Raw genomic sequence first — 26,272 nt, 5'->3', positions numbered from 1 at the left:
GTAACACATATACCAAAAATCAATGAAAGGTCCATAGAAACAAGAGCAATAAGTATAAAAACAAGTACAAAAAATGCAGGATGAGCATAAAAAAGGAATAAAAAATAGGTAAAAATGAGAGAGAGGTAGCTTAACTTCAATAGTGGAGGTATGTTCAGAGTGGTACCCAACGCGTTTCGTCCCTCATGGACTTCATCAAGGGGTAATGAGAGGCTAGAGACAGAGCATATTTATACCTCCTGGCTGTGGGAGGTGTTAGCAACATCACTTCCTGTTTGTTAATTGGTGAGTTGCTGTGGAGGTATTAAAGTACATGAATAAACACCTAGACATGTAGTGAATGGAGTAAGGGGGCCAAATAGTATATTCAATTGTGAAAACGATATTGCATGTAGTCATAATAACGTTTATAACATAAAAGACAACAAAGTCCGTCAACTTCCGGTCCGGGCTGGGTGGAACGTCATCTCCGCCCCACTTCCGCCCCTCTTCCGGTTTGGATTGTGTCCGTTGTGCGCATGCGTCGGCTCGGCACCGTGCGATGCGGATAGCTGATGTGCTTTTATCGTTTTCGTTTTTATGTACCCCCCGGGGAGATGCATCACCTATGCAAAACCACCTCAAAGATGTACCCACAGCCAAACATAATTGACGAACATTGACTTATGCAAACTGCAGCAGATTAATATCGCTGACATCAGCTCTTCATTCCGTCCTCTGACAACCCAAAAAATGGCCGCCGCCCATCAAAGGGACAATACACTGAAGATGGTCCCCGCAGCAGCACTACAACCAAGCTTGGATAACCAAAAAGATGGCCGCCGACTACAACCAAGCTTGGATAACCAAAAAGATGGCCGCCGTCTACAGAAGTGAAAGCACATCAGCTATCCGCATCGCACGGTGCCGAGCCGACGCATGCGCACAACGGACACAATCCAAACCGGAAGAGGGGCGGAAGTGGGGCGGAGATGACGTTCCACCCAGCCCGGACCGGAAGTTGACGGACTTTGTTGTCTTTTATGTTATAAACGTTATTATGACTACATGCAATATCGTTTTCACAATTGAATATACTATTTGGCCCCCTTACTCCATTCACTACATGTCTAGGTGTTTATTCATGTACTTTAATACCTCCACAGCAACTCACCAATTAACAAACAGGAAGTGATGTTGCTAACACCTCCCACAGCCAGGAGGTATAAATATGCTCTGTCTCTAGCCTCTCATTACCCCTTGATGAAGTCCATGAGGGACGAAACGCGTTGGGTACCACTCTGAACATACCTCCACTATTGAAGTTAAGCTACCTCTCTCTCATTTTTACCTATTTTTTATTCCTTTTTTATGCTCATCCTGCATTTTTTGTACTTGTTTTTATACTTATTGCTCTTGTTTCTATGGACCTTTCATTGATTTTTGGTATATGTGTTACAACTTTTTAGCCTCAACTCTGCTGCTTTTATACCAGATTTTATTGATTAGGTTGCATTTTTTAAAATTGTTTACAAGTTTTAAAATAACTATATACCCTATATATAACACCCCCCCCCCTTTTTTTAGTGCATTGTATTCTGAGAATAAATTTAATTTTTATTTATTTATTGAACACCTGGCTTTTACATTATTATTTCGACACCTTTGGTCGCTTGTAAGTACCTCATCCTTCCGTACCCATTTCTAACCCTCTAGGCATATGTACCAGTGCCTATATATTTTTTGAGGTCCATAAGCTGACGCCCTAATAGCCTATAGGGAGTGTCCTCCAGGTAACATATATATATATCTCTTGACAATTAACTCAGAATACTCTCCTTCCTAATACTGTTGTTTACAAACTTTGATACTACTTCTGTGGCGCTACTAGCTTCCTTTGTACACATATATATATATATATATATATATATATATATATATACATGTATATATTAGAGATGAGAGGGTTCTGTTCCCTGAGAACCGAACCCCCTTCCTGAACATCGCATTCCGAGCCCGGATCCGAGTCCAGCTCGGAACTTCCTGCCAGACTCGGAAACCAGAACGAGGCAAAACGTCATCATCCTGCTGTCAGATTCTCGTGGGTTTCGGATTCCATATACACAGCTGCGCATCGCCGCCATATTCACTCCGGAATTGGAGAGTGAGGAAGACAAATCTCTGTCTCTCTCTGTGGGTGGTGGTGTCGGGTGGGGTTAGTGTGTGCTCTGTAGGGTGCTGCTGCAGTCACTGTGGTGTACCTGTGCTGTGTTAGGGGTGCTGTCCTGGCTGTCACTGGTGTTTCGTGTGCTGCAGCTGTACATGGGTGTTGCTGTCCTGGCTGTCACTGTGTTGTACAGGGTGCAGGGGCACTGTCCTCCTGTATGCTGTAAAATCTAGGGGTGCTGCTGGCCCTGTATCTTGTAAAAATTCAGGGATGCAGTTGTTAAAATTTAAAAACGCACTGCTCCTGTATGCTGTATAGGGGTGCTGCTGTTAAAATAACATTACACTGGCCCTGTATGCTATACAAAGTTAGGGGTGCAGTTAAAAATTAAAAGCACACCACTGTATGCTGTAACATATAGGGGTGCTGCTGTTAAAATAACATTACACTGGCCCTGTATGTTGTAAAAATTCAGGGGTGCAGTTGTTAAAAATTAAAAGCACACTGCTTCTGTATGCTGTAAAATATAGGGATGCTGCTGTTAAATAACATTACACTGGCCCAGTATGTTGTAAAAATTCAGGGGTGCAATTGTTAAAAATTAAAAGCAAACTGTTCCTGTATGCTGTAAAATATAGGGGTGCTGCTGTTAAAATAACATTACACTGGCCCTGTATGCTGTAAAAATTCAGGGGAGCAGTAAAATAAATGTACACTGGCCCTGTCTTGTATGCTGTAATAATTCTAGGGTGCAGTAAAATAAATGTACACTGGCTCTGTCTTGTATACTGTAATAATTCTAGGGTGCAGGGAAAATCAATGTACACTGGCCCTGTCTTGTATGCTGTAAAATTTCAGGGGTGCTGTGAAAATAAATGTACACTGGCCCTGTATGCTGTAAAAATACAAGGGTGCAGTGAAAATAAATGTACACTGGCCATGTCTTGTATGCTGTTAAATTACAGGGGTGATGTGTAAATACAGGGGTGCTGGCACTGTCCACGGTAACGATGTCTAGGCCTGACATTCACAACACTGTATGGGAAGAGGAGGCTCCTACCACCATTTGAATGCCCCCTGCAAGTGCTGGGAGGAGCACCGCCAGTCCAGTTGCTGATATTGAGATTGAGGATGTCACTGTAGAAGTACACCAGGATGAGGAAGATATGGGTCTAGCTGGCGCTGCCGAGGAAGTTGATGATGAGGATTCTGATGGTGATGTGGTTTGTTTGAATAAGGCACCAGTGGAGACATTTGTTGGCCATGGGTTGAAAAAGCCCATTGTCATGTTGGGTAAAATAACAAAAAAGCCACCTCTTCGGTGTGGAATTATTTCTCCACAAATCCGAACAACAGGTGTCAAGTCATCTGTTGCCTTTGTCAATACATAATAAGTAGGGGTAAGGACATTAACCACCTAGGAACATCCTCCCTTATACGTCACCTGCAGCACATTCATCATAAGTCATTGTCAAGTTCAGAAACTTTGGGCAATAGCGTAAGCAGTACACTGACACATAAATTATGTGATTTTGTTTGAATATTATTTCTCTGTGAGGATGAGGATGTAAACACTGAAGGGGTGGAGGGGAATCTGTGGATGAGGATGAAATTTTACCACTGTAGAGCCAGTTTGTGCAAGGAGAGATTAATTGCTTTTTTTGGGTGGGGGCCCAAACAAACCAATAATTTCAGCCACAGTCGTGTGGCAGACCCTGTCGCTGAAATGATTGGTTTGTTAAAGTGTGCATGTACTGTTTATAAAACATAAGGGTGGGTGGGAGGGCCCAAGGACAATTCCATCTTGCACGTTTTTTCTTTGCCACATCATTCCAGGGGTGCTGCCCTATATGGGGTGCTGCCCCCTTGCCCTATCAGTCCAGGGGTGCTATCCCACTGCCGTTTAAGTCCAGGGGTGCTGTTGCCTGTCTGTTATGCTGTGTAATTCTCTAGGGGTGCTGCCTATGCTGTATAAATCCAGGGGTGCTGCCGTATAATTCAAGCGGTGCTGCTGTACTTGATCCTAGGTTTAAATGAAAGCCTAGAGCAGATATGAAACAAGCTTCAACATCACAAACAGATGTGTGAAAACTAGCCGCAAAGGTGGAAATGGAAATTGCCAAAGTGTTTTTAAATAAAGGTGGGGAGAAACCACATTTGTGGCCAAAGTTAGTGTGACTCAGAAGAAACTGAATCATAATCCAGCTCAACTGCCAGAGAAGTAAAAGTGAGTTTTTCTGCCGGAGCGTTAGAGAGAGGTTCTTCTCAATTATTTCATGTTAGGGACTCACTGAAATGAATGGATCCAATTAGACAACATTCATTTTGATTTATTATTGATGCTCCACATTTTGGGATTATTTATTTAGAAGATGCACATTTGTTGTACAGGGATCTTCTTTTCCTAAGGGCTGCATAGGGGTATCGCAAGACCTCGCTGTGTTAAAAGAACAGAGTATTGTGAGGTGTTCAGAATAGACTGGAAATTAGCGGAAATTAATGTTATTGAAGTTAATAATACAGTAGGATCAAAATTACCCACAAATTCTGTGATTTTAACTTTTTTATGTTTTTTTTCCAAAAATCACCTAGATTGAAAACTAAAACCAAAACCCGAAAGGGGTTCAGATCCAAAACATGAGCAGGGATCCAGATCCAAAACCAAAACCCAATAAGTGTCTGCCGCACATCTATAACATATATATATATATATATATATATATATATATATACAGTATATATATATATATATATATATACACAGCATAGTAAATTCGGCACTCCTCCATTAAAATAAACTTGACCCGGTGCCCTCACAGTAACGAAGTACCATGTAGATGAATAAAGGTGCGGCACTCAGAGCTCAGGATGAAGAAAAAACAACAACTAGCATGTCTGCAACGTTTCAATCTTATTAAGATTTTCATCAGGCTGATGATAATCTGAATAAGATTGAAACGTTGCAGACATGCTAGTTGTTGTTTTTTCTTCATCCTGAGCTCTGAGTGCCGCACCTTTATTCATCTATATATATATATATAAAATGTTAGCGTTTCCATCACCTTACAGAGAGGGAGACCTCTGAGAGTTTATTTCCATTGACCATTGTATATACTGCCTATATCTTTCTGTTAGGGAACATGTTTCTCCCTTTAGAGCTCCTGTTATAGCCCATTAAACCATGCCCAGAGAAAGTTATGATCTCTTGCAATGGATGCCGATCTCCACTACTGTACAATATGTAGTGCTTTCGAAGATGTTACTGGTAACTAGAGATGAGCAGGTTCGGCTTCCCAGGAACCAAACCCCCCGAACTTTGTGATCCGAGCAGGGATCCGAGCCAAAACGTCATCATCCTGCTTTCGGATTCTCGCAGATTTTGGATTCTATAAAAATCCCTGAGCATCGGCGCCATCTTCACTCCGGAATTGGAGAGTTTACTGGATGGATGTGTCCGTTTCAGTACTGGGTGGCGTGGCATGGTGTGTGGTGCGTGGGGATGCCCTGTGTGCTGTATCTGAAAAAGGGGTGCTCTCTCTGTCAACTGTATCTGAAAGGGGTGCTCTCTTTGTCAGCTGTATCTTAAAAAATGGTGCTCTGTCTGCTCTATCTGAAAGGGGTGATCTGGCCCACTGGAGTACAGCAGGGGTGAGATGATAGATACAGAGGATGTTGATGATATTTATTTTATTTTCATAAGTACTGTGAAACTGCCGGTCAGACCGCAGTATATTATTTCCTACTCATACACGTATTGTGTGACGCTGTCGGTGAAGTTAACCGCAGTGTGTAATTATTACATACATTTCTGACTCATTTGCGCGACGCTGTCAATGAAGTCAACCACAGTATGTAATTATTTATTATATACATTTGTGACTCATTTGTGCAACACTGTTGGTGAAGTCAACCGCAGTGTGTATTACAGGTTGAGTATCCCATATCCAAATATTCCGAAATACGGAATATTCCGAAATACGGACTTTTTTGAATGAGAGTGAGATAGTGAAACCTTTGTTTTTTGATGACTCAATGTACACAAACTTTGTTTAATACACAAAGTTATTAAAAATATTGTATTAAATGACCTTCAGGATGTGTGTATAAGGTGTATATGAAACATAAATGAATTGTGTGAATGTACGCACACTTTGTTTAATGCACAAAGTTAGAAAAAATGTTGGCTAAAATTACCTTCAGGCTGTGTGTATAAGGTGTAAATGAATTATAAATGCATTCTGTGCTTAGATTTAGGTCCCATCACCATGATATCTCATTATGGTATGCAATTATTCCGAAATACAGAAAAATCCGATATCCAAAATACGTCTGGTCCCAAGCATTTTGGATAAGGGATACTCAACCTGTATATACATTTCTGACTTATTTGTGCAACGCTGTTGGTGAAGGTCAACCCCACTTTTGTTGACAGAAATGGAGGCTACAACTAGCGCTGAAGCTGCTGCCACTAGTTATGACATTGACGATGCAAGTCCGTCAACGTCATCTGCTAAGGTAGATGCTCAGGGGCATAGAGGGTTAAGTCAGGGTATGTAAAATCATTTCATTTTAGAGTGGTAAAGAAAAAAAATCTAAAGGAAAGTTAGCTGCAGAGGCAGTAAGACAAACTGCGCATTCAGAATCAGAACCATCAGACATTCCTGAGGAACGTTTAGGGGTGTCCAGGTCAGCTGACATTTATCACACTGTCCTCATAGAGAAGCCTCTTTTACATCCTTCCATTTCTGAACCATCTGAACATATGGGGAGCAGAACAAGTAAAGATGGTGATGAATATGATGAGGAGGGTGATGAATCTGATGAGGAGGACATAATACAAATTGAGGATTCGTGTGTGGAAGTGCGACAGGATGAGAGGGATTGGTGTGTACTATCTGACAGTGAGGATGTTGATGATGATGTTGTTGTGTATCAGCCACTGGTGGCAGCAGTTGTTGACCGTGATAAAAAAAAATAATTATATTTATGAAAGCATTTGCTCGATTTGTGAGGCCAAATTTAGTAGAGGTAGGAACATTAGCCATCTACGCATTTCCTCCATGTTACGTAATTTGTGGTGAAGACATGAAATTTATTGTACAAGATTATAATGTAATTAACATCTCAACATCAACATCCTCAGAGCAATTACTTAATGGAGGAAGTCCTTCTAAAAAATTTTTTTGTGGGGGCCCAAACAAACCAATCATTTCAGCCACATATGATTGATTTGTTAAACTGTGCATGTCCTGTTTAATATATATACAACATAAGGGTGGGTGGGAGGGCCCAAGGACAATTCCATCTTGCACCTTATTTCTTTGCGTTATGTGCTCTTTGGAATATTTTTTGGGCATAGTTTATAAAACTGTCATCCTGTCTGCCACTCCTAGATGTGCCAGGTGTTTGTGCAACCAACTTCTGTTGCTTAGCTTAGTCATCCAGCTACCTTAGTGCAACCTTTTGGCCTAAACTAGATAAAAACAATATTGTGAGCTGTGAGGTGTTCAAAATAGACTGGAAATAAGTGTAAATTAATTTTATGATTTAAAAAATTAAAACCAAAACACAGCACAAACGGTTTTAGCAAAAACAACCCAAAACCAAAACACAAAGAAAAACCCCAAAAACAAAACCCAAAAAATGGCCAGGCGCACATCTCTACTGGTAACTATTAAACATGGAAACAGCCATTTCCGCGTGTTTCAAGGTCAGAGTTACCTTTTAAAAATAAGCTCCATAAGATTGTGTGCCAAATTCTCATAATGTCTACCCATGGTCAAAGAAGCACCAATTGACCTCAGTTTAGGAATAAATGATCCCTATGCAAAATAGAGGCTGAGTAGGCACTGCCCCTTTTAGGAAATAAATGGAGGATCATAGACAAACCTTGAACCCTTTTCATCATTCATGATATGCCATTATTTAAATCCAGTGTATGAGAGTCAGTGAAGCTGAGAGTTTCAGTAATCTATATCCTTAAAGTAGTTACGCATTAATGGTCTGCTAACACGGATACAGCCAGAGGTGGAAAACCCATAACTTCATCTTGCAAACACCCTCTTTCATTACCATTAGATCTTTTCAGCGTAAGATACTAAACAATGGGTTTTGCTGTGATTTCATTTCTGAACTGGTTAAACTTTGGGGGCCTGTGAGATTGAAGGCAAACACTAGATCCCAAGCAAGACAAGTCACAATTCTTGTGCAATTTAACTGGCGACCACCCAAAAACAAATATGACACCGGGCAGCCACCTCATGTGTGTGTTGGAAGAGCAATATGTTGACAGTTACATTCAACTCATTGATAACTTAATAACTGGAAGATTTAAACCTTGGCAACACTGGGTGCTTCAGTTAGTAATATATAAATATAAAAACACCTATATTTCAATCAAAGCCCTGGTTGAGGAATAATGGATTAAGATGGCCACATTTGCGAAGGAGCAGAGGTTTGCATGATCAATGCAAGACATTGGGCAGAGTGAAGGTGTTCCTAGAGACATGTGATATAGGGGCAATGGTGTGCCTCATTTTGTTGAGCAGTGCAGAAAGAGACACTACTGCAGCCAATGTTAACATCAGGCAGTGGATCCCAGTGTGGATGGTGAGCCAATCACGACTGGCAGACTGGCAGCCAATCAGGAGCAAGTATGGTAAGCCAATCATCATCGCTCTACTCACTACAGCTATTATTAGACAGTGCGAGCAGTGCAAAGTCAGTATGAAGGCAGAGCGGTAGCATAGAAGAGCTCCCAATGAGAAGTAGAAAATGTTGCACCAAAACACAGAAGACTGGAAGTGGCTGGAGAAGGAAGACAGAAGAGCCCAATTTAAGCCACACGACTCCAGGATGAGTAAGCCCTGGCAGCAAAGGGGTGTCTAGCAAAAGATCTTATACTGGCTCCCTTGACATTCAGGTAAAGTTCGGGAGAGTTTAGTAGCCGGCAGAGTCAATCCAGCACCGAGAGAAAGAGCGGGTCCAGCACTTGGCAAGCTGAGGAGCATACGGAGCCCTGCGGGAAAGGGTCAGCACAGAGGGTATCCTTCTGTGCCCTCCAGGTTCAGCAGAGTGGGTAAGGACCGAGTAGGACACCCTCTCTTTATAACTGTCACCCTAGACCACCGGGGTATTGGTAACAGTCGTCAGGCCTGGGGGCATATGTAGTAAGTGCGCTAGGCCCAGTTGCACTTTTGAGCGGGACCTAGGAATGGTCAACAGTTAACATTTTGCACCACATACTTTCCAAAATGCACCTCCTAAACTTTTATCCATCTTTACACAGATTGAGGCTGATTCAGAGTTGGGAAAAAAACTTTGCTCTTTGGCAAAACCAAGCTGCACTGGAGGGGGGGGGGGGGGGGGGCAGATGTAAAATATGCAGAGATATGTAGATTTGGAAGGGGAACATCCTAGCTAAAATCTAAATTGCAGTGTAACAATAAAGCTGTCCAGCAACTTCTGCAACCATTGGGGCACACTGTAGACTCAATTGTTGCCATGGTTACAGCACATTCTGTCATAAGGCAGCAATGTGTGGCAGTGGTCATAGGCCACTTCCTATTTGCTACCAGAATGTCCCCACCAACACCTGTCATGTTGGATCAAATTAACTTGACTCCACTCCAATACTTCCCCTTCTGGAAGACCTTACTTTGATGTAGGGTGGCCAATCCCGGGATCGGGATCGACGGGATCCTGGGATTTAGGCCAAAAAATGGCCGGGATTCAATCCCGGGGATTGAGGGATCAGACAGCCCTTTATTTTTTTGAAAGCCGGCCAGTGTTGAGCATTTTTTTGTTTCCTATTTTTGAAACATATAGATGCATATACTAATTATTATTAGGTGTATCACATATTTATTATTAAAATTGTAACACTGATTCCTTCAATAAACCAATTTTTTCTTTCTCCTTCTCCCTTCTTCTCTTTTTTCATTCCTTTTTTTCATTTTTCATTTTTCCATTTTTTCTGAATATATATATACCTTTATATTATAATTTTTTTACTAATTTTTACTGTTTTCTATTATCAATAATAAAAAGCTTTTTACTGTATCCCTCACTTATTAGCTTTATGTAAGCCCGTTATTATGATTTACTGAATTAATTTATTTGACATAAGCTTCCCATTAGCTTGCACATAGTCAGTTAATGTGGCTAAGTGATTTCTCCTGTTTGCCAAACTATTCAGTCTCAGTGGATTATCGTTAGCAATTATCTTTCCATTGGCTACTTTAAGTGTCACTCATTCCCCATGGCTATTGCGATTGGTTCTTTGATATTTAAATACCCATGAAGGAGAACACCTTCATGACAGATGGTGAACAAGCCCGTTTTCAGGGTGAAACGTACGTTTAAATTGTTTAGATAAATACCATTTTGATATAACTTTACATCACACTATATTTTCACCTGAGGGTGACCCATATTTAGAGGTCAAAAATCTCTCTTTTTTTGTTTGAGAAAGGCTACAAATGACATTTTTTATTTTTGATCCAATAAAGGTTATGTTTTAAATAAATTAAACTATTTTGTTAAGAGTGCCCCCACAAAGAGGTTTTCTTCTTGTTCTCTTGATTTCTTTCAAGGAACAAAAATTTTTTTCTAAGATTTAGTTTTTTACCTCGGGGTGCACCACCAGCAGGATGATTTATCTCTAGGAAATTTTTTTCCCTAATTATTCTCCAGATTGTTGGTTTACAATATTTATCATCATTTTTTGACAGGTTGTGCAGGAACATTCCCCCTTCCCTGTTTCAGTGTTGAGCATCCTCAGGATGCTCAGACGCTGCCCGACTCCCTCCTCCCGGCTCCCCCGCATATCACGTTGTGCCTTCCACCTTCACCCGCTGAGATAGACGGATGTTTCCCACCTGTCATATGGTGAGTTATGTGTGAGGGGCAAGGGGGTGGACACATAGGGAACAGCCAATAACGGGTATCCCAGAAATCCCGGGATTGACCATTTTTTAATCCCGATACCCGGGATTGAAAAAATTAGCCCGGGATTGGCCACCCTACTTTGATGTCTACATTGTGTATTCGGAATGCTGCTTTACTGTTATTTAATTTGTTCTTTGTTTTACCTGATTTTTTTTTTTTTGTCATTACATTTTTCCATCCCCTTAACTGATTTTCTGTTATGTTGTTCTTACTAAAGAGGAAACTATTTAAAAAAAAATTATAATAATTACAACAATTGTGGTTACCATGCACTGGCGCAGAGAGTGGGAGGGGAGTGAATACTCGGGCCGGTTGGAGGGGCCCAGGTCATTTGAACACCAGGTAGGGAAAGAGAGGAGACTGCTGATCACTACTCCTGCATGATGTCCTAGAGCGGGCAGCAATAGCATTATGGGGAGGTGGGGTCACACTGATCACCTCTCCCACTTGGATACACCCCCTTTCCAGCGCGAACACAGAATTTTCTTACATTTTTTGTGGGGAGGGTTTATGGTCACACCTCCCCCAGAATTGGCCATGCCCATAGTACCAAGACCTTTCTCACTCTCAACAACCCTGTTACTATGCTGGAATGGTCAGCACAGTACACAGGCAAATAAGAACTAATCTGTACCAGGTACTGGTATTCTACCCGCTGGGACTTCAGACTGCTATAGACCCGTTGATTAGAAAGACTGACAACACATGATGTAGTTTTAGGTACACTTCCGTCACATTGAGCTATGCAGGTTTAATTGCTGTGACTAGGTAGACGTGACTCATGGGCCACTTGGACACTTAGAGTAAAGCATGTTGAAACCTACAGCCTTCCTTCTATTGCACTCAATACAAAAAATGTACAAATATGACTTACCCAAAGAAGAAAGAGTCCCGGAGGGATCATTGGCCTTTTTTCCATTTGTTAATTGTGACCAGGGAAGACTTTTTGTAGTGAAGTCTTTCTGTTTGTCAAAAATGTCACTGTCTGCTCTAAGTGGCACCATATCCACAGGGGTTCCATACTGGGAGGGAGAAATGGTTTTAACCAAAGTGGCCACTAGCGTGTGTACAGTGTCAACATTCCCTCGGGAGACATTTGTGGAAGATGTCCTTGTTGGGAGGCCTCTCTGCGTACTTGGAAAGTGTCCCTCAGGTGTAGGCATCCTTTCAGTAACAGAGTTAATATTACCCTGTAGACTATGTCCAGGCCACAGGGGCATTATAGTGTAGGGTCTTTGCAACATTTCCAAAGCAGCAATCGTTGTCCAACCTGGCAGTCTCATTGAAGACCCATCTTGTGTTTTTTGACTCAAAAAAGACACACTATATTCCTTTAAAGCGTTGTGAGGATACAGAGATATTTTGTCCGAAGCTTGGTGTTGTCCTTTTTGTGCAATGGTTCCTACCAGTGAAGAGGATCTGGTTGGAAAAATTTTGTTTTCTTTTGAGACAACTCCATGCATCACGAGGGGTAACTGGGAGTGAAGAAAGTTTTGACCTTTGGATGGAATTTCTTGAGTGGGCCATAAAGTAATGTCTTGTTTTTGTCTTGAAATAGGAGAAACAGAAGTCTTGGTTGTAGAAGATAGTCTATGCCCAGGGTCATAATGTCCTTTAAAATGTTTGGTGATAGCTCGGTCACCGTCAGAAGCACTTGAAGATGCTGAGTGGGAGATTAATAAAACATTGTATATTAAATACATGGATCATATTTAGTCTAAAGGATTTACAAAGCATTTTATTTATTTTTGCACACATTTCAGAGATTGTGGGCTCCATTTATGAATTTAAACAGTCATTAAAGGGGTTATGTCCTCCCTCTGTTCTGTTTTTATCAGGGATAAGATCACCGGTGTTTGTCACTGTACTGTAGATGGTGCTAGCTGTATGTCCCCCATTGCTATTTTGGCTTCTTATTGGCTACAGATTAAGCAAGGTACACACTGCATAATCGGCCCGAACAGACGATTTTCAGCAGCTCGCTCCGATTATTCCAACGTGTGCACATAGCACCCAGGACTGATTATCGTGATCTGGCCTGCTGCATAACATTTGTCAGAAACAATGACCAACTTTCATGTACACACTTACATTTTGTAATATGTACTTTATCTGACCGACACAGTTCATTTTAAAACGTCACCTCTGTTCACAGTGCAGTGAATATCTGTCTGCAACTGAGGAGGAGCCGGCACTTTGGTGTCACCCGTTGGAGGGTGACACCTGGGCAGTGGCGTCATGAGGGGGGTGCGGGGGGTGCGGCCCGCACCCGGGTGTCACCCTTCAATGGGGTGACACCAAAAAGAGCTGCTTACACACACCCCATCCCAACTACTGACTTGACAAACATGCCCGCGGCAGCACCCACACCCACTGCTTCCTGGGGCACCAAGATCACGCAATCCCCGCTGACTGATGAGCCGGACTGTCAATTAATTCACCGCCGCGACACCGCTGGGTCCGTCCTGCCGCAGTCTCTATGGAAACGATGCCGGGTGCTGTACGTCACTCCCTCGTGACGTCATCGCGCACTCCGGCACCGCATACCATTCTGGAATGGACAACGGGAGGAGGCTTGAGTGCTGCTGCTGCTGCTGCTGCTGCACCGTTAGAATAGGAAGGACCTGGACATACATTTCCGCAGTCTATCCCCCTCAGCTGACAGAACACACTGCCAACTAAAGGTATATTACAAAAGTGTGTGGCAGTGTAGAATAGATAAGGGGTAGATGTGTATACATTAGGGCCCTCATTCCGAGTTGTTCGCTCGGTATTTTTCATCGCATCGCAGTGAAAATCCGCTTAGTACGCATGCGCAATGTTCGCACTGCGACTGCGCCAAGTAACTTTACTATGAAGAAAGTAATTTTACTCACGGCTTTTTCTTCGCTCCGGCGATCGTAATGTGATTGACAGGAAATGGGTGTTACTGGGCGGAAACACGGCGTTTCAGGGGCGTGTGGCTGAAAACGCTACCGTTTCCGGAAAAAACGCAGGAGTGGCCGGTGAAACGGTGGGAGTGCCTGGGCGAACGCTGGGTGTGTTTGTGACGTCAACCAGGAACGACAAGCACTGAACTGATCGCACAGGCAGAGTAAGTCTGGAGCTACTCTGAAACTGCTAAGTAGTTAGTAATCGCAATATTGCGAATACATCGGTCGCAATTTTAAGAAGCTAAGATTCACTCCCAGTAGGCGGCGGCTTAGCGTGTGTAACTCTGCTAAAATCGCCTTGCGACCGATCAACTCGGAATGAGGGCCCATATAAGGGGATGGTGTGGGGCTGATGTGCTAAAAGTATATAACTGGTGGGGTCTGATGGACATAAAATATATTAGGGGTGGGTTAATGGGCAAAAAATAGGAGTGGAGGGTGATGGATATAAAATATATAAAGGGCTTGGGTAATAATGAGCATAAAAAATATAAGGGGGAGTATAAAATTCTAAATAAATATAAGTGAAGGGGAATACGGGGCACAAAATGATTAAATATATATATACAGAAAGGGGTGGGAGGGTCTTCAAGCACAACTACTGTGGGCATTGTAATGTGAATAAGATCGTATGCTATTGTGTGCTATGGTGTGGCGTTAATTTGAATTGGGGGTACTATTGGTGGTGTGCATCGGCACGCACTGTCCCTTTATTGCATATGGATAGAGGGCGCAAATTTCTCATTTGCTGGGAGCACCAAACATTCTAACACTGGCCCCTGCTCTCAAGGTTTCTGCATGGACTGATACAAGAGTAGGTCGATAGGGTGGGGGGTGACACCATGAGTTACAACACCGGGTGACACCAACCCTAGTGACGCCTCTGCACCTGGGTGTGGCCTGCACAGCCCACGACCCTTAATGACATAATTGCCTTTGATGACTTTTAGGACATAATTGTAATGCCTGGGGTTGCTTGGCTTTATTTATATATTTGCTTATTTTTTCCCTCTGTCTTCACCCCTCCCCTTTTATCTCATTCTCTTCTACCCTCAACTCGCTCTCTCTACCCCCAACATTTTCCCCCCACATCTCCTTCTGCCTCCCTCACTGTCTCCCTCTATGGGAGGAATCCAGGATTTACTAACATGAAAAGGCACATGGGCCCCTGAGTCCAGGGGGGCCACACCACACACCCTGCACCCAATCTTTCAATACTCACCTCTACAGAGTCTCCCGTTCGAAGCAGCTCTTCACAAATCACTAGGAAAATGGCGGCCATTTTCCTGGCATTTTGCACCTGCACAGTAAGGAAATCTCTGGGAAAATGGCCACTGTGCCATTTTCCCGGAGATCTCAGCATGTGTAATAGAGTCTGTGCCTCCTAGTGCTCTGACTCTACTGAGCTGCCTGGTTGCCAGCTAAAGAGGAGGAGGCTCGGACGGAGGGGGTTGTACAGGGGCATCCTCCTCTGTTAATATACCCCTGCCGTACACTAGACATCGGGCCAAGGTCCATACACACTGCACATTCTGAATGATATCAAAAAGAAGCAAACAACATAGCGTGTGAAGCATTCACTACATTGGCGATCCGACTGTTTTTTTAACGGTCCATTGGGCACTGGTGCTGCGTACACACTACACAATTATCTGCCCTTTCTGTCAAATATAGCCATGTCAGCTCAAAAATTGCATAGTGTGTACCCAGCTTTAGTCCTGTAAATGTTCTCACACTCGTGACCCGACACATGTGCAGCCTCCTTCGTCCGGGCCCACTCCTCTCTAGCCGGAAGCGCATTAGAGTCTCAGCATTTTCCTGTACCATTTTCAGAGGCGGGTTGGGATGGAAAACCAGCCCGGGAAATTTATGGAAGTATCCCTAATGCCCCCACAGGAAAAACACACACATTGGCCCCCCACAGAAAACAATAAAATAAATTGATCCCCACAGGGAAAAAAATAACAAAATGTATAATATAGCTTTTGGTATTACAATTTGTTTCAAATTTCCACTGCTGTTTTGAAAGGCCCATTCACACCAAAAGGTTTATAATTATTAACTGCAACATCTATATATTAATTTATTTATTAACATTTATGTAGCACTAGCATATTCCATTGCAGTCTCTTTCAAAGCTGGGTAGGGGCAGATTGGGGACTGAAAGTGGCCAAGGAAAAAACCCTCACATGTCTGCGAGTCCTGCCCATTTTCTTAGTGATTATTTGCATGCTTGCTTTTGCCGACTGGGGACTCCGGAGAGGTGAGTATTAAAGAAATCAGCACATCATGTGCACTGTGGGGCCCCCCTGGACTCAGCGGCCCATGTGCATCACACACTGCACCCAAAATAAATACCCCAGTATTCTAATGCCTTGATTGCCTACTGGTTAAATAATCCTCGAATGCTCTAGTTACAGATGTTCTAATAATCTCCTCTGATTAAGGGTCTGCTTTTCAAGTTGATTTTAGATTTTAGATAAATGGTTTTAGGTAAATGAACATTTTGCAAATTGAATGGTTGATTGCAATTTGTTGGTAATAAAATAAAAGCAGAAAGGCATGTACAGTACTTACTACTCAGCGTCCACAGTTTTGTCGGAATGTTCATAATAAACTCTGTGTTTTCAGCCGACGTGATCAAGTTTGGAAGAATAGAATCTAAATCTGTATAAATAAAGCTGTAATTATCATAATGCGGATGTTCTAATTACACATAAAAATATGAAAAGAAGAGGTTATAAATGGAAATGTAGCCATTTACTAATTTAAAATAAATATCATTAAAGTAATGTAGGAATATATTGAAATTGCATTTGCAAGTACAGTAGTAATGTTCCTGCACTTTCACTTTATTGTGCCGATATACCTGCCTCTAACATGATAAAATGCCTAAGTGTTATAATGTGCTCTGTGCCGATATACCTGCCTCTAACATGATAAAATGCCTAAGTGTTATAATGTGCTCTGTGCCGATATACCTGCCTCTAACATGATAAAATGCCTAAGTGTTATAATGTGCTCTGTGCTGATATACCTGCCTCTAACATGATAAAATGCCTAAGTGTTATAATGTGCTCTGTGCTGATATACCTGCCTCTAACATGATAAAATGCCTAAGTGTTATAATGTGCTCTGTGCTGATATATCTGCCTCTAACATGATAAAATGCCTAAAGGGGGGAACTCACGGGAGAGATGTGTGCGGAGCGATCTTAACACAGACCGCTCAGCACACATCTCTCTCCCCGCTCAGCACAGCGCGATGTGCTGAGCGAGGGGGAAAGCCGACGGGGAGCCGCTCACATCACACAATGGTGAAGTGAGCGACCTGCTAGATTGAGCCTGCATGCAGCTCAATCTAGCATCGGCGATAGCGATGCGCGGGGCCGCGCATCGCTATCGCTGGAGGGCATACACACGGCAGATCCGTGCTTAAAATCTAAGCAATCTAGCAAGATTGCTAAAGGTGCATACACACGGAGCGATATAACTGAGCGATTTTGACTTTATAGTCAAAATCACTCAGAAAGTTAGTGCATATCTCTCCATGTGTACACAGCCAGCGATAGCGATGCGCGTCCCCGCCAGATCGCTATCGCTGCTAAAAATAGACTGTGCAGGCAAGTCAATTTTGGCTAGGTCGCTGGAAAAGAAAAAGCATCCCTTTGCTTAAATGAGTTAGCCAAAATCGCTCATAGCCAAAATCGCTGGAAAAGTTAGTCAAAATCTCCTACAGCCAGTTCAAGGGAAATCTCTCAGTCAAAATCTCTCATAGTCAAAATCTCTCCGTGTGTATGCACCTTAGAACGGATCTCTCCGTGTGTACCCCCCTTAAGTGTTATAATGTGCTCTGTGCCAGTACACCTGTCTGTAGTATGATGAAATGCCTAAGTGTTATAATGTGCTCTGTGCTGATATATCTGCCTGTAGTATGATTAAATGCCTAAGTGTTATAATGTGCCCCATGCCGATATACCTGCCTGTAACATGATAAAATGCCTAAGTGTTATAATGTGCTCCGTGCCAATATACCTGCCTGTAACATGATAAAATGCCTAAGTGTTATAATGTTCTCTGTGCCAGTACACCTGCCTGTAGTATGATGAAGTGCCTAAGTGTTATAATGTGCCCCATGCCGATATACCTGCCTGTAGTATGATAAAATGCCTAAGTGTTATAATGTGCCCCATGCCAATATACCTGCCTGTAACATGATAAAATGCAGAAGTGTTATAATGTGCTCTGTGCCAGTACACCTGCCTGTAGTATGATGAAATGCCTAAGTGTTATAATGTGCTCTGTGCTGATATATCTGCCTGTAGTATGATTAAATGCCTAAGTGTTATAATGTGCCCCATGCCGATATACCTGCCTGTAACATGATAAAATGCAGAAGTGTTATAATGTGCTCCATGCAGGTAGTGTTATAATGTGCTCTGTGCTGATATATCTGCCTGTAGTATGATTAAATGCCTAAGTGTTATAATGTGCCCCATGCCGATATACCTGCCTGTAGTATGGTAAAATGCAGAAGTGTTATAATGTGCTCCGTGACGATATACCTGCCTGTAACATGATAAAATGACTAAGTGTTATAATGTGCTCCGTGACGGTACACCTGCCTGTAACATGATAAAATGCCTAAGTGTTATAATGTGCTCTGTGCTGATATATCTGCCTGTAGTATGATTAAATGCCTAAGTGTTATGATGTGCCCCATGCCGATATGCCTGCCTGTAACATGATAAAATGCCTAAGTGTTATAATGTGCTCCGTGCCAATATACCTGCCTGTAACCTGATAAAATGCCTAAGTGTTATAATGTTCTCTGTGCCAGTACACCTGCCTGTAGTATGATGAAATGCCTAAGTGTTATAATGTGCTCTGTGCTGATATATCTGCCTGTAGTATGATTAAATGCCTAAGTGTTATAATGTGCCCCATGCCGATATACCTGCCTGTAACATGATAAAATGCAGAAGTGTTATAATGTGCTCCATGCAGGTAGTGTTATAATGTGCTCTGTGCTGATATATCTGCCTGTAGTATGATTAAATGCCTAAGTGTTATAATGTGCCCCATGCCGATATACCTGCCTGTAGTATGGTAAAATGCAGAAGTGTTATAATGTGCTCCGTGACGATATACCTGCCTGTAACATGATAAAATGACTAAGTGTTATAATGTGCTCCGTGACGGTACACCTGCCTGTAACATGATAAAATGCCTAAGTGTTATAATGTGCTCTGTGCTGATATATCTGCCTGTAGTATGATTAAATGCCTAAGTGTTATGATGTGCCCCATGCCGATATGCCTGCCTGTAACATGATAAAATGCCTAAGTGTTATAATGTGCTCCGTGCCAATATACCTGCCTGTAACCTGATAAAATGCCTAAGTGTTATAATGTTCTCTGTGCCAGTACACCTGCCTGTAGTATGATGAAATGCCTAAGTGTTATAATGTGCCCCATGCCGATATACCTGCCTGTAGTATGATAAAATGCCTAAGTGTTATAATGTGCCCCATGCCAATATACCTGCCTGTAACATGATAAAATGCAGAAGTGTTATAATGTGCTCCATGCAGGTAGTGTTATAATGTGCTCTGTGCTGATATATCTGCCTGTAGTATGATTAAATGCCTAAGTGTTATAATGTGCTCCATGCCGATATACCTGCCTGTAGTATGATAAAATGGCTAAGTGTTATAATGTGCCCCATGCCGATATACCTGCCTGTAGTATGGTAAAATGCAGAAGTGTTATAATGTGCTCCGTGCCGATATACCTGCCTGTAACATGATAAAATGACTAAGTGTTATAATGTGCTCCATGCCGATATACCTGCCTGGCTGTAGTATGATAAAATGGCTAAGTGTTATAATGTGCCCCATGCCGATATACCTGCCTGTAGTATGGTAAAATGCAGAAGTGTTATAATGTGCTCCGTGCCGATATACCTGCCTGTAACATGATAAAATGACTAAGTGTTATAATGTGCTCCGTGCCGGTACACCTGCCTGTAACATGATAAAATGCCTAAGTGTTATAATGTGCCCCATGCCGATATACCTGCCTGTAGTATGGTAAAATGCCTAAGTGTTATAATGTGCTCCGTGCCAATATACCTGCCTGTAACATGATAAAATGCCTAAGTGTTATAATGTGCCCCATGCCGATATACCTGCCTGTAATATGGTAAAATGGCTAAGTGTTATAATGTGCTCTGTGCTGATATACCTGCCTGTAACATGATAAAATGCCTAAGTGTTATAATGTGCTCCGTGCCGATATACCTGCCTGTAACATGATAAAATGCCCAAGTGTTATAATGTGCTCCGTGCCAATATACCTGCCTGTAACATGATAAAATGCCCAAGTGTTATAATGTGCAACGTGCTGGTACACCTGCCTGTAACATGATAAAATGCCTAAGTGTTATAATGTGCTCCGTGATGGTACACCAGCATGTAACATGATAAAATGCCTAAGTGTTATAATGTGCTCCGTGCCAATATACCTGCCTGTAACATGATATAATGCCTAAGTGTTATAATGTGCCCCATGCCGATATACCTGCCTGTAGTATGGTAAAATGCCTAAGTGTTATAATGTGCTCCGTGCCAATATACCTGCCTGTCACATGATAAAATGCAGAAGTTTTATAATGTGCTCCATGCAGGTACACCTGCCTGTAGTATGATAAAATGCCTAAGTGTTATAATGTGCTCAGTGCCGATATACCTGCCTGCAACATGATAAAATTCCTAAGTGTTATAATGTGCTCCGTGCCAATATACCTGCCTGTAGTATGATAAAATGCAGAAGTGTTATAATGTGCTCCGTGGCGGTACACCTGCCTGTAGCATGATAAATGTCTAAGTGTTATAATGTTCTCCGTGCCGGTACACCTGCCTGTAACATGATAAAATAGATAGAGGCTAGGACTGTAGAGCAATTTAAACATGCTTGGGATAGGCATATGAATTGAATATCCTTACAAAGAATTAAGGTTCAAAAAGGGTTGAGATTACCTAAAGGATAAAAAAAAGGGTCAGACTAGATGAGCCAAGTGGTTCTTATCTGCCGTCAAATTCTATGTTTCTATGTAAAATGCCTAAGTGTTATAATGTGCTCCGTGCCGATATACCTGCCTGTAGCCTGATAAAATGCAGAAGTGTTATAATGTGCTCCGTGCCGGTACACCTGCCTGTAGCATGATAAAATGCAGAAGTGTTATAATGTGCTCCGTGCCGGTACACCTGCCTGTAGCATGATAAAATGCAGAGGACTCACAGTACAAAATGTTGCATAACTTAGGACACAGGATATATAAAAAGTGTTGTATATGCAGTCACAGTATCCACAGAAGCAGTGTGGGATGTACCCAAGGTGAGGGAAGAGGGCCTTGCTCATGTGGACTTACACTCCAATGGGAAGGTGTAGACAAGGGGTGACTCAGAGGGGAGAGACAGTGAGAGACGAGCAGTGGTGGGTTAGGATGAGAGTTGGAAGGCTTTAATTAAGTAGGTACAGGATTGAGACTTTCTAGAGAGATGGAGAGTCTTGTAGGGAGAGGGATAGAGTTCCAGTGGAGGGGTGCAACACGAACACAGTGTCGCCACTAGGGTCAGTATCACCTGGAGCACTGTACCCACCTTGGCACCCCCGCAAAAGTGGGGCGTAGCCTTGTGACATGGAAGCCACGTCTTCTGATAAATAATGTTTTGGGGTCATGACCACATGTCATGACCCTGTTCTCGTCATAATGAGGGCTTGCCCCCAGTCTCTCCCTGGTCTCACTACTACTCGGTGGCACTATTCGAGGGGGTGACACCAAAGTAGCAGAAAGCTCAGCTATTTTGATATCACCCTCTCGGAAGGTGTCACCTGGTGCAGCCCGCACCCCCATAATGATGCCGCTGCATGGACAAAGTCTTGATGATGAAAGTGGGAGGAGGTCATCAGTTGGGAGGAGAAGCGTCAGTCTTTTGCAAAATGACCCGGGCGAGTGGGACTGTGGAAGGAGATGTTACCCAAGAAGCTCATGCATTAAGATGGTAATGTCTAAAAGTGGTCCAACAGAAGCTGAGCAAACCTGGGAGTCCTATAGTGAGCATTGGCTAGATACTCTCAGACTCCTCCTATTGCATGGACAGGCAAACACTAGATTTTCTGTTTACGATTTATCATTGTGGATTAAAGCAAGCCCCAACACTCCATTCTGGAGCAAGGGTCTAGGGTCCTGCTGCCACTTGTTTCAAACCTAATTTCTGGTTATTTGGGTGGTGAAATCTCTGGCCTGCCGCTTTCACTAAGCATTGCTAGCTCTAGAACTGCTCCCAGGCTACAGCTGCCAGCGACAGATGTATCCCATTTGCACCATATATCGTGAAGCGCTCCATACCTGTGGCTTTGTGCGAGTTCTCCCAATTTTATTTAAAGCGTCAATCATTTACATGGCATAACCAACCTTGTTTTGCCGTGTAAATGATTGCAGTTTTAAATAAACAGGATACCCCTGTCTAAATTGCGTTTCTATATTTGTTCATTATATTAATGCGTGAACTGCGGACAGTAATGAATCATTATGGCTGATTTGCATAAGACAGCGATTTATCATGTGATTTCCAAACAAGCAGAGCTGACATTTCTGACATTCTTATTTTTATTTTCATTTTTCTTTTACGTTTTTTTTCATAAGATTTTTTGACGTTACTGTACAGGGGATACGGTCATTAGGCCGACCCCACTTAGGTCGACAGTCATTAGGTTGACTGCTATTGGGCGACATGCATTAGGTCAACATGGAAAAAGATCACCATGCGTTTTTCACTTTTTTTTTTCATTTTTTTAACTTTTTCATACTTTACGATCCACGTGGACTACGATTGGGAATAGTAACCTTGCCCGAAGCTTGCGAGCCATGCGAGGGGACACTGTGCACTAACTGGGGTTCCCCGTCACTTTACGAAGAAAACGACACCAAAAAAAAGTAAAAAAAAAATCATGTCAACCTTTTTCATGTTGACCTAATGACCATGTCGACCTTGTGACCATGTCGAGTTAATGCATGTCGATAAATAATAGTCGACTTAACAACCATCCATACCCCTGTACAACACAGATTTTCTACATCCAAAACGGGAGGGATGGAGACTCCCTACTTCTTACTATGGGGTCTATTCATGAAGCAGTGAAAAGAGTGGAGAAGTGAGCCTGTGGAGCAGTTGCCCATGGCAACCAATCAGCTGCTCCGTACAACTGTATAGTATACAAATTATAAATGTTACGTCAATGCTGATTGGTTGCCATGGGCAACTTCTCCACTGGCTCACTTCTCCACACTTTTCACTGCTTCATGAATAGACCCCTATATACCTTCATGCAACTCGTCTTTTAAGCAGTGAAAAATGTGGAGAAGTGAGCCAGTGGAGAAGTTGCCCATGACAACCAATCAGCATTGAAGTAACATTTATAATTTGAATACTATGCAGTTGTACGGCGCAGCTGATTGGTTGCCACGGGCCACTTCTCCACAGGCTCACTTCTCCACTCTTTTCACTGCTTCATGAATACGCCCCTTAACCTTTTATGCTGGATGTATCAGATAAGTACTGCAAGTGTCAAGTAGGAGGCAGGTAGGCTGGACACAGGGCAATATGTATTGGACATGGGACCGAGTTAATCATGGTGGCTATAAAACTGTATTTGGATTGTTATATTGGGCAAAAATCATAATCAATGAGCATGGATCTGTATATGGTGGACATGTGGTCTGTATATGGAGGACATGTGGTTGTTATACTAGGCAAAATGCTATATACAGTATAATGGGGCTATTTGCTATTCATTGGTCTGCTACACCCAGAAGCGTCACAAGGGTGACACCAAAAATGCCAGCCCCTTCACAGTGACTGGGAGCCGGGTGCTGCACTGTGACATTATTCTGAAGCACCCGGCTCCTGTTGCTGAGAAGGAGCCGGCAGTGCAGACAGAGGGGTCTATTTACTAAGCCTGGGATGGAGGTAAAGATGACGGAGATAAGGCACCAGCCAATTAGCTCCTAACTGTCATTTTTCAAACCCAGCTTGTGACTTAGCTGATTGGTTGGTTCTTTATCGCCGACCACTTTATCTCCATCCAAGGCTTAGTAAAAAAGACCCCAGAATCTCTGGGGGCAGCCCGGCATCTACGGAAATGCTGGACACGCCCCCAGAGTTATGTAAATGGAGGACTTCCTGCAAGGTCACGCACCTTCCCGTTAAGGGCACACCCTATTTTTGTGGGGGGCTACATTTATTATTTACTATACTGTATTCGCTGGTCCCCCCGCCATAGGACCAAGACTGTAGTCCTCTATACTGTAAGTAAGAGACTAGACAACACCGGTAATGATTACGTTATTACAACTCTATATTATATGAAGGTAATGGTTAAAATAAATGTGATGAAAATAAATTAATTGCAACTGTGCAACAGAAATTTAATTAGCTGTTTTCCGCCTGCCGCGCTCACGCGATCAGATGACTGACAAAGGTAAGTGGCTTCCGGAAGACAAAGAATACCAACTTATTGAGATGAATGAGCAATTATGCGCGGTGCATAGGCGAACCGTGCTCTGTTTATCATGGCGCTATTTAATGATCACGATTTATGAGATTGAAACGTTTCATGTTTATTTTCTTCCCCTCCCGAATAGAGTGTTGCTTTTATATAATTATGGTAATTATTTATCCAAACCAAAACCTGACTTACCCAGCGCGGAGGAGAAATTCTGGGGGAAGGTGAGATTGACGACAGGCGACTTCTGTGTCAAATCCCAGAGGTCAGATAAATTTCTTCCTAATAAAAAAAAATTGATTTTGATAAATAACAGGAGAATATCCTTGTCCTCAGCCCTTGTTTCTCTAATGACATTTCATTTACCTGTTCTGCCTGTCATCACACAGAAATATATGCAATCTGACTCATTGCTCTGGCTTACTGAAAGAAAAAGACGTTGTGTATTAATCATGAGAAACAGCCTGGCTCCTACCTCCACCATGGTGAGATTCGGAATTTGATTTCCCTGCGCAACTAATTACATTACTGTGTTTAGAATAAATATGCAGCAAAGTGGCAAAAAGTTTTACTTCTGCAAGAAAATAAGAACAAACTTATGGGAGAGATTTATCAAGCAGTGAAAAGAGTGGAGAAGTGGAGTAGTTGCCCGAGCCAATCAGGGCCGGATTAAGGGCCACATGGGCCTGAAGATGTTCATGGGCCTATAGTGAGAAGGGGGGCTGTGTGGGTGTGGCTAGTGCTGTGTGGGTGTGGCCAGTGCCACATGGGCATATACACCCCATACATTGTCAGCCCAATATTCATCCTACATACATAAAAATAAAAAATTTGCATCATTTTGTGAGAAAACTTGAAATACAATTGCTGTATTTATTACTTATTGCCGACTAGGTAGTTGATCATGATAATGGGCCTATTTTTACGTGGAGGCTCTATAGCAGGCCTGGCCAACCTGCGGCTCTCCAGCTGTTGTGAAACTACATATCCCAGCATGCCCTGCCACAGTTTTAACATTCCCTAATAGCAAAACTGTGGCAGGGCATGCTGGGATGTGTAGTTTCAAAACAACTCGAGAGCCACAGGTTGGCCAGGCCTGCTCTATAGCATTCTGTACATTCTATAAAATGACAGGTAGAAGCTGGTTGGTTGGTTGCTATAGGCAACTTCTCCACTTTTCCACTCTTTTCACTGCTTGAGTTGCACGCAATTCCTAATGTGGCCAGATTTTGCAATCCATAGCATTGGAACCTGCATATGTAACATGGGGAGATGTACTAAGCAGTGAAAACAAGTGGAGAAGTTGCCCATGCCTCCGGATGCGTCCGCAATCTAATTGCGGACACATAGGTGTCAAAGTCGAAAAATATTGCAGTACACACATCACGTACTAACAACACACACATGCCCGCTGCGTGTGCACTTGTTCCGCCGTGCGTGCACATATCCGCAATTTGCGTATGGTCGCTCCCGTGGTCCTGCGCGTGGTATGGGTATTTACGGCGGAGTTTGTGAACGCATGGAGGGCTATCAAAACATTACATATTTAATCAAAATAGTGCACAATGTACACATAGTCCCCCTGCACCACATCAGCAAGTATCAACAGTTTAAATGATTCCAGAACAAAGGGATTCACCTTTACAGGATAAGAGGGGACAGACTAAGGTTATAAGG

The 26,272-nt window shown here is 42.6% G+C and overlaps 1 protein-coding gene across 2 annotated transcripts in view; it reads right to left on the bottom strand.

The window, feature by feature from the left end:
* The window catches only part of LOC134927169 (uncharacterized), a 352,100-nt gene that overhangs the window by 264,023 nt on the left and 61,805 nt on the right, over window positions 1-26,272 (bottom strand). For both annotated transcript variants that reach the window (XM_063921268.1, XM_063921269.1), the window contains exons 8-11: window positions 24,962-25,018; window positions 24,791-24,877; window positions 16,606-16,695; window positions 11,970-12,758 (exon numbers count right to left, since the gene is read on the bottom strand). In XM_063921268.1, coding sequence (XP_063777338.1) covers window positions 11,970-12,758; window positions 16,606-16,695; window positions 24,791-24,877; window positions 24,962-25,018 — 1,023 coding nt within the window. The remainder of the gene's footprint in view (window positions 1-11,969; window positions 12,759-16,605; window positions 16,696-24,790; window positions 24,878-24,961; window positions 25,019-26,272) is intronic.

The sequence above is a fragment of the Pseudophryne corroboree genome, chromosome 5, assembly GCF_028390025.1.
Source record: "Pseudophryne corroboree isolate aPseCor3 chromosome 5, aPseCor3.hap2, whole genome shotgun sequence".
Lineage (NCBI taxonomy): Eukaryota > Metazoa > Chordata > Amphibia > Anura > Myobatrachidae > Pseudophryne > Pseudophryne corroboree.
The sequence above is the reverse complement of the archived record's forward strand: the minus strand, read 5'-3'. Positions and strand labels throughout refer to the sequence as shown.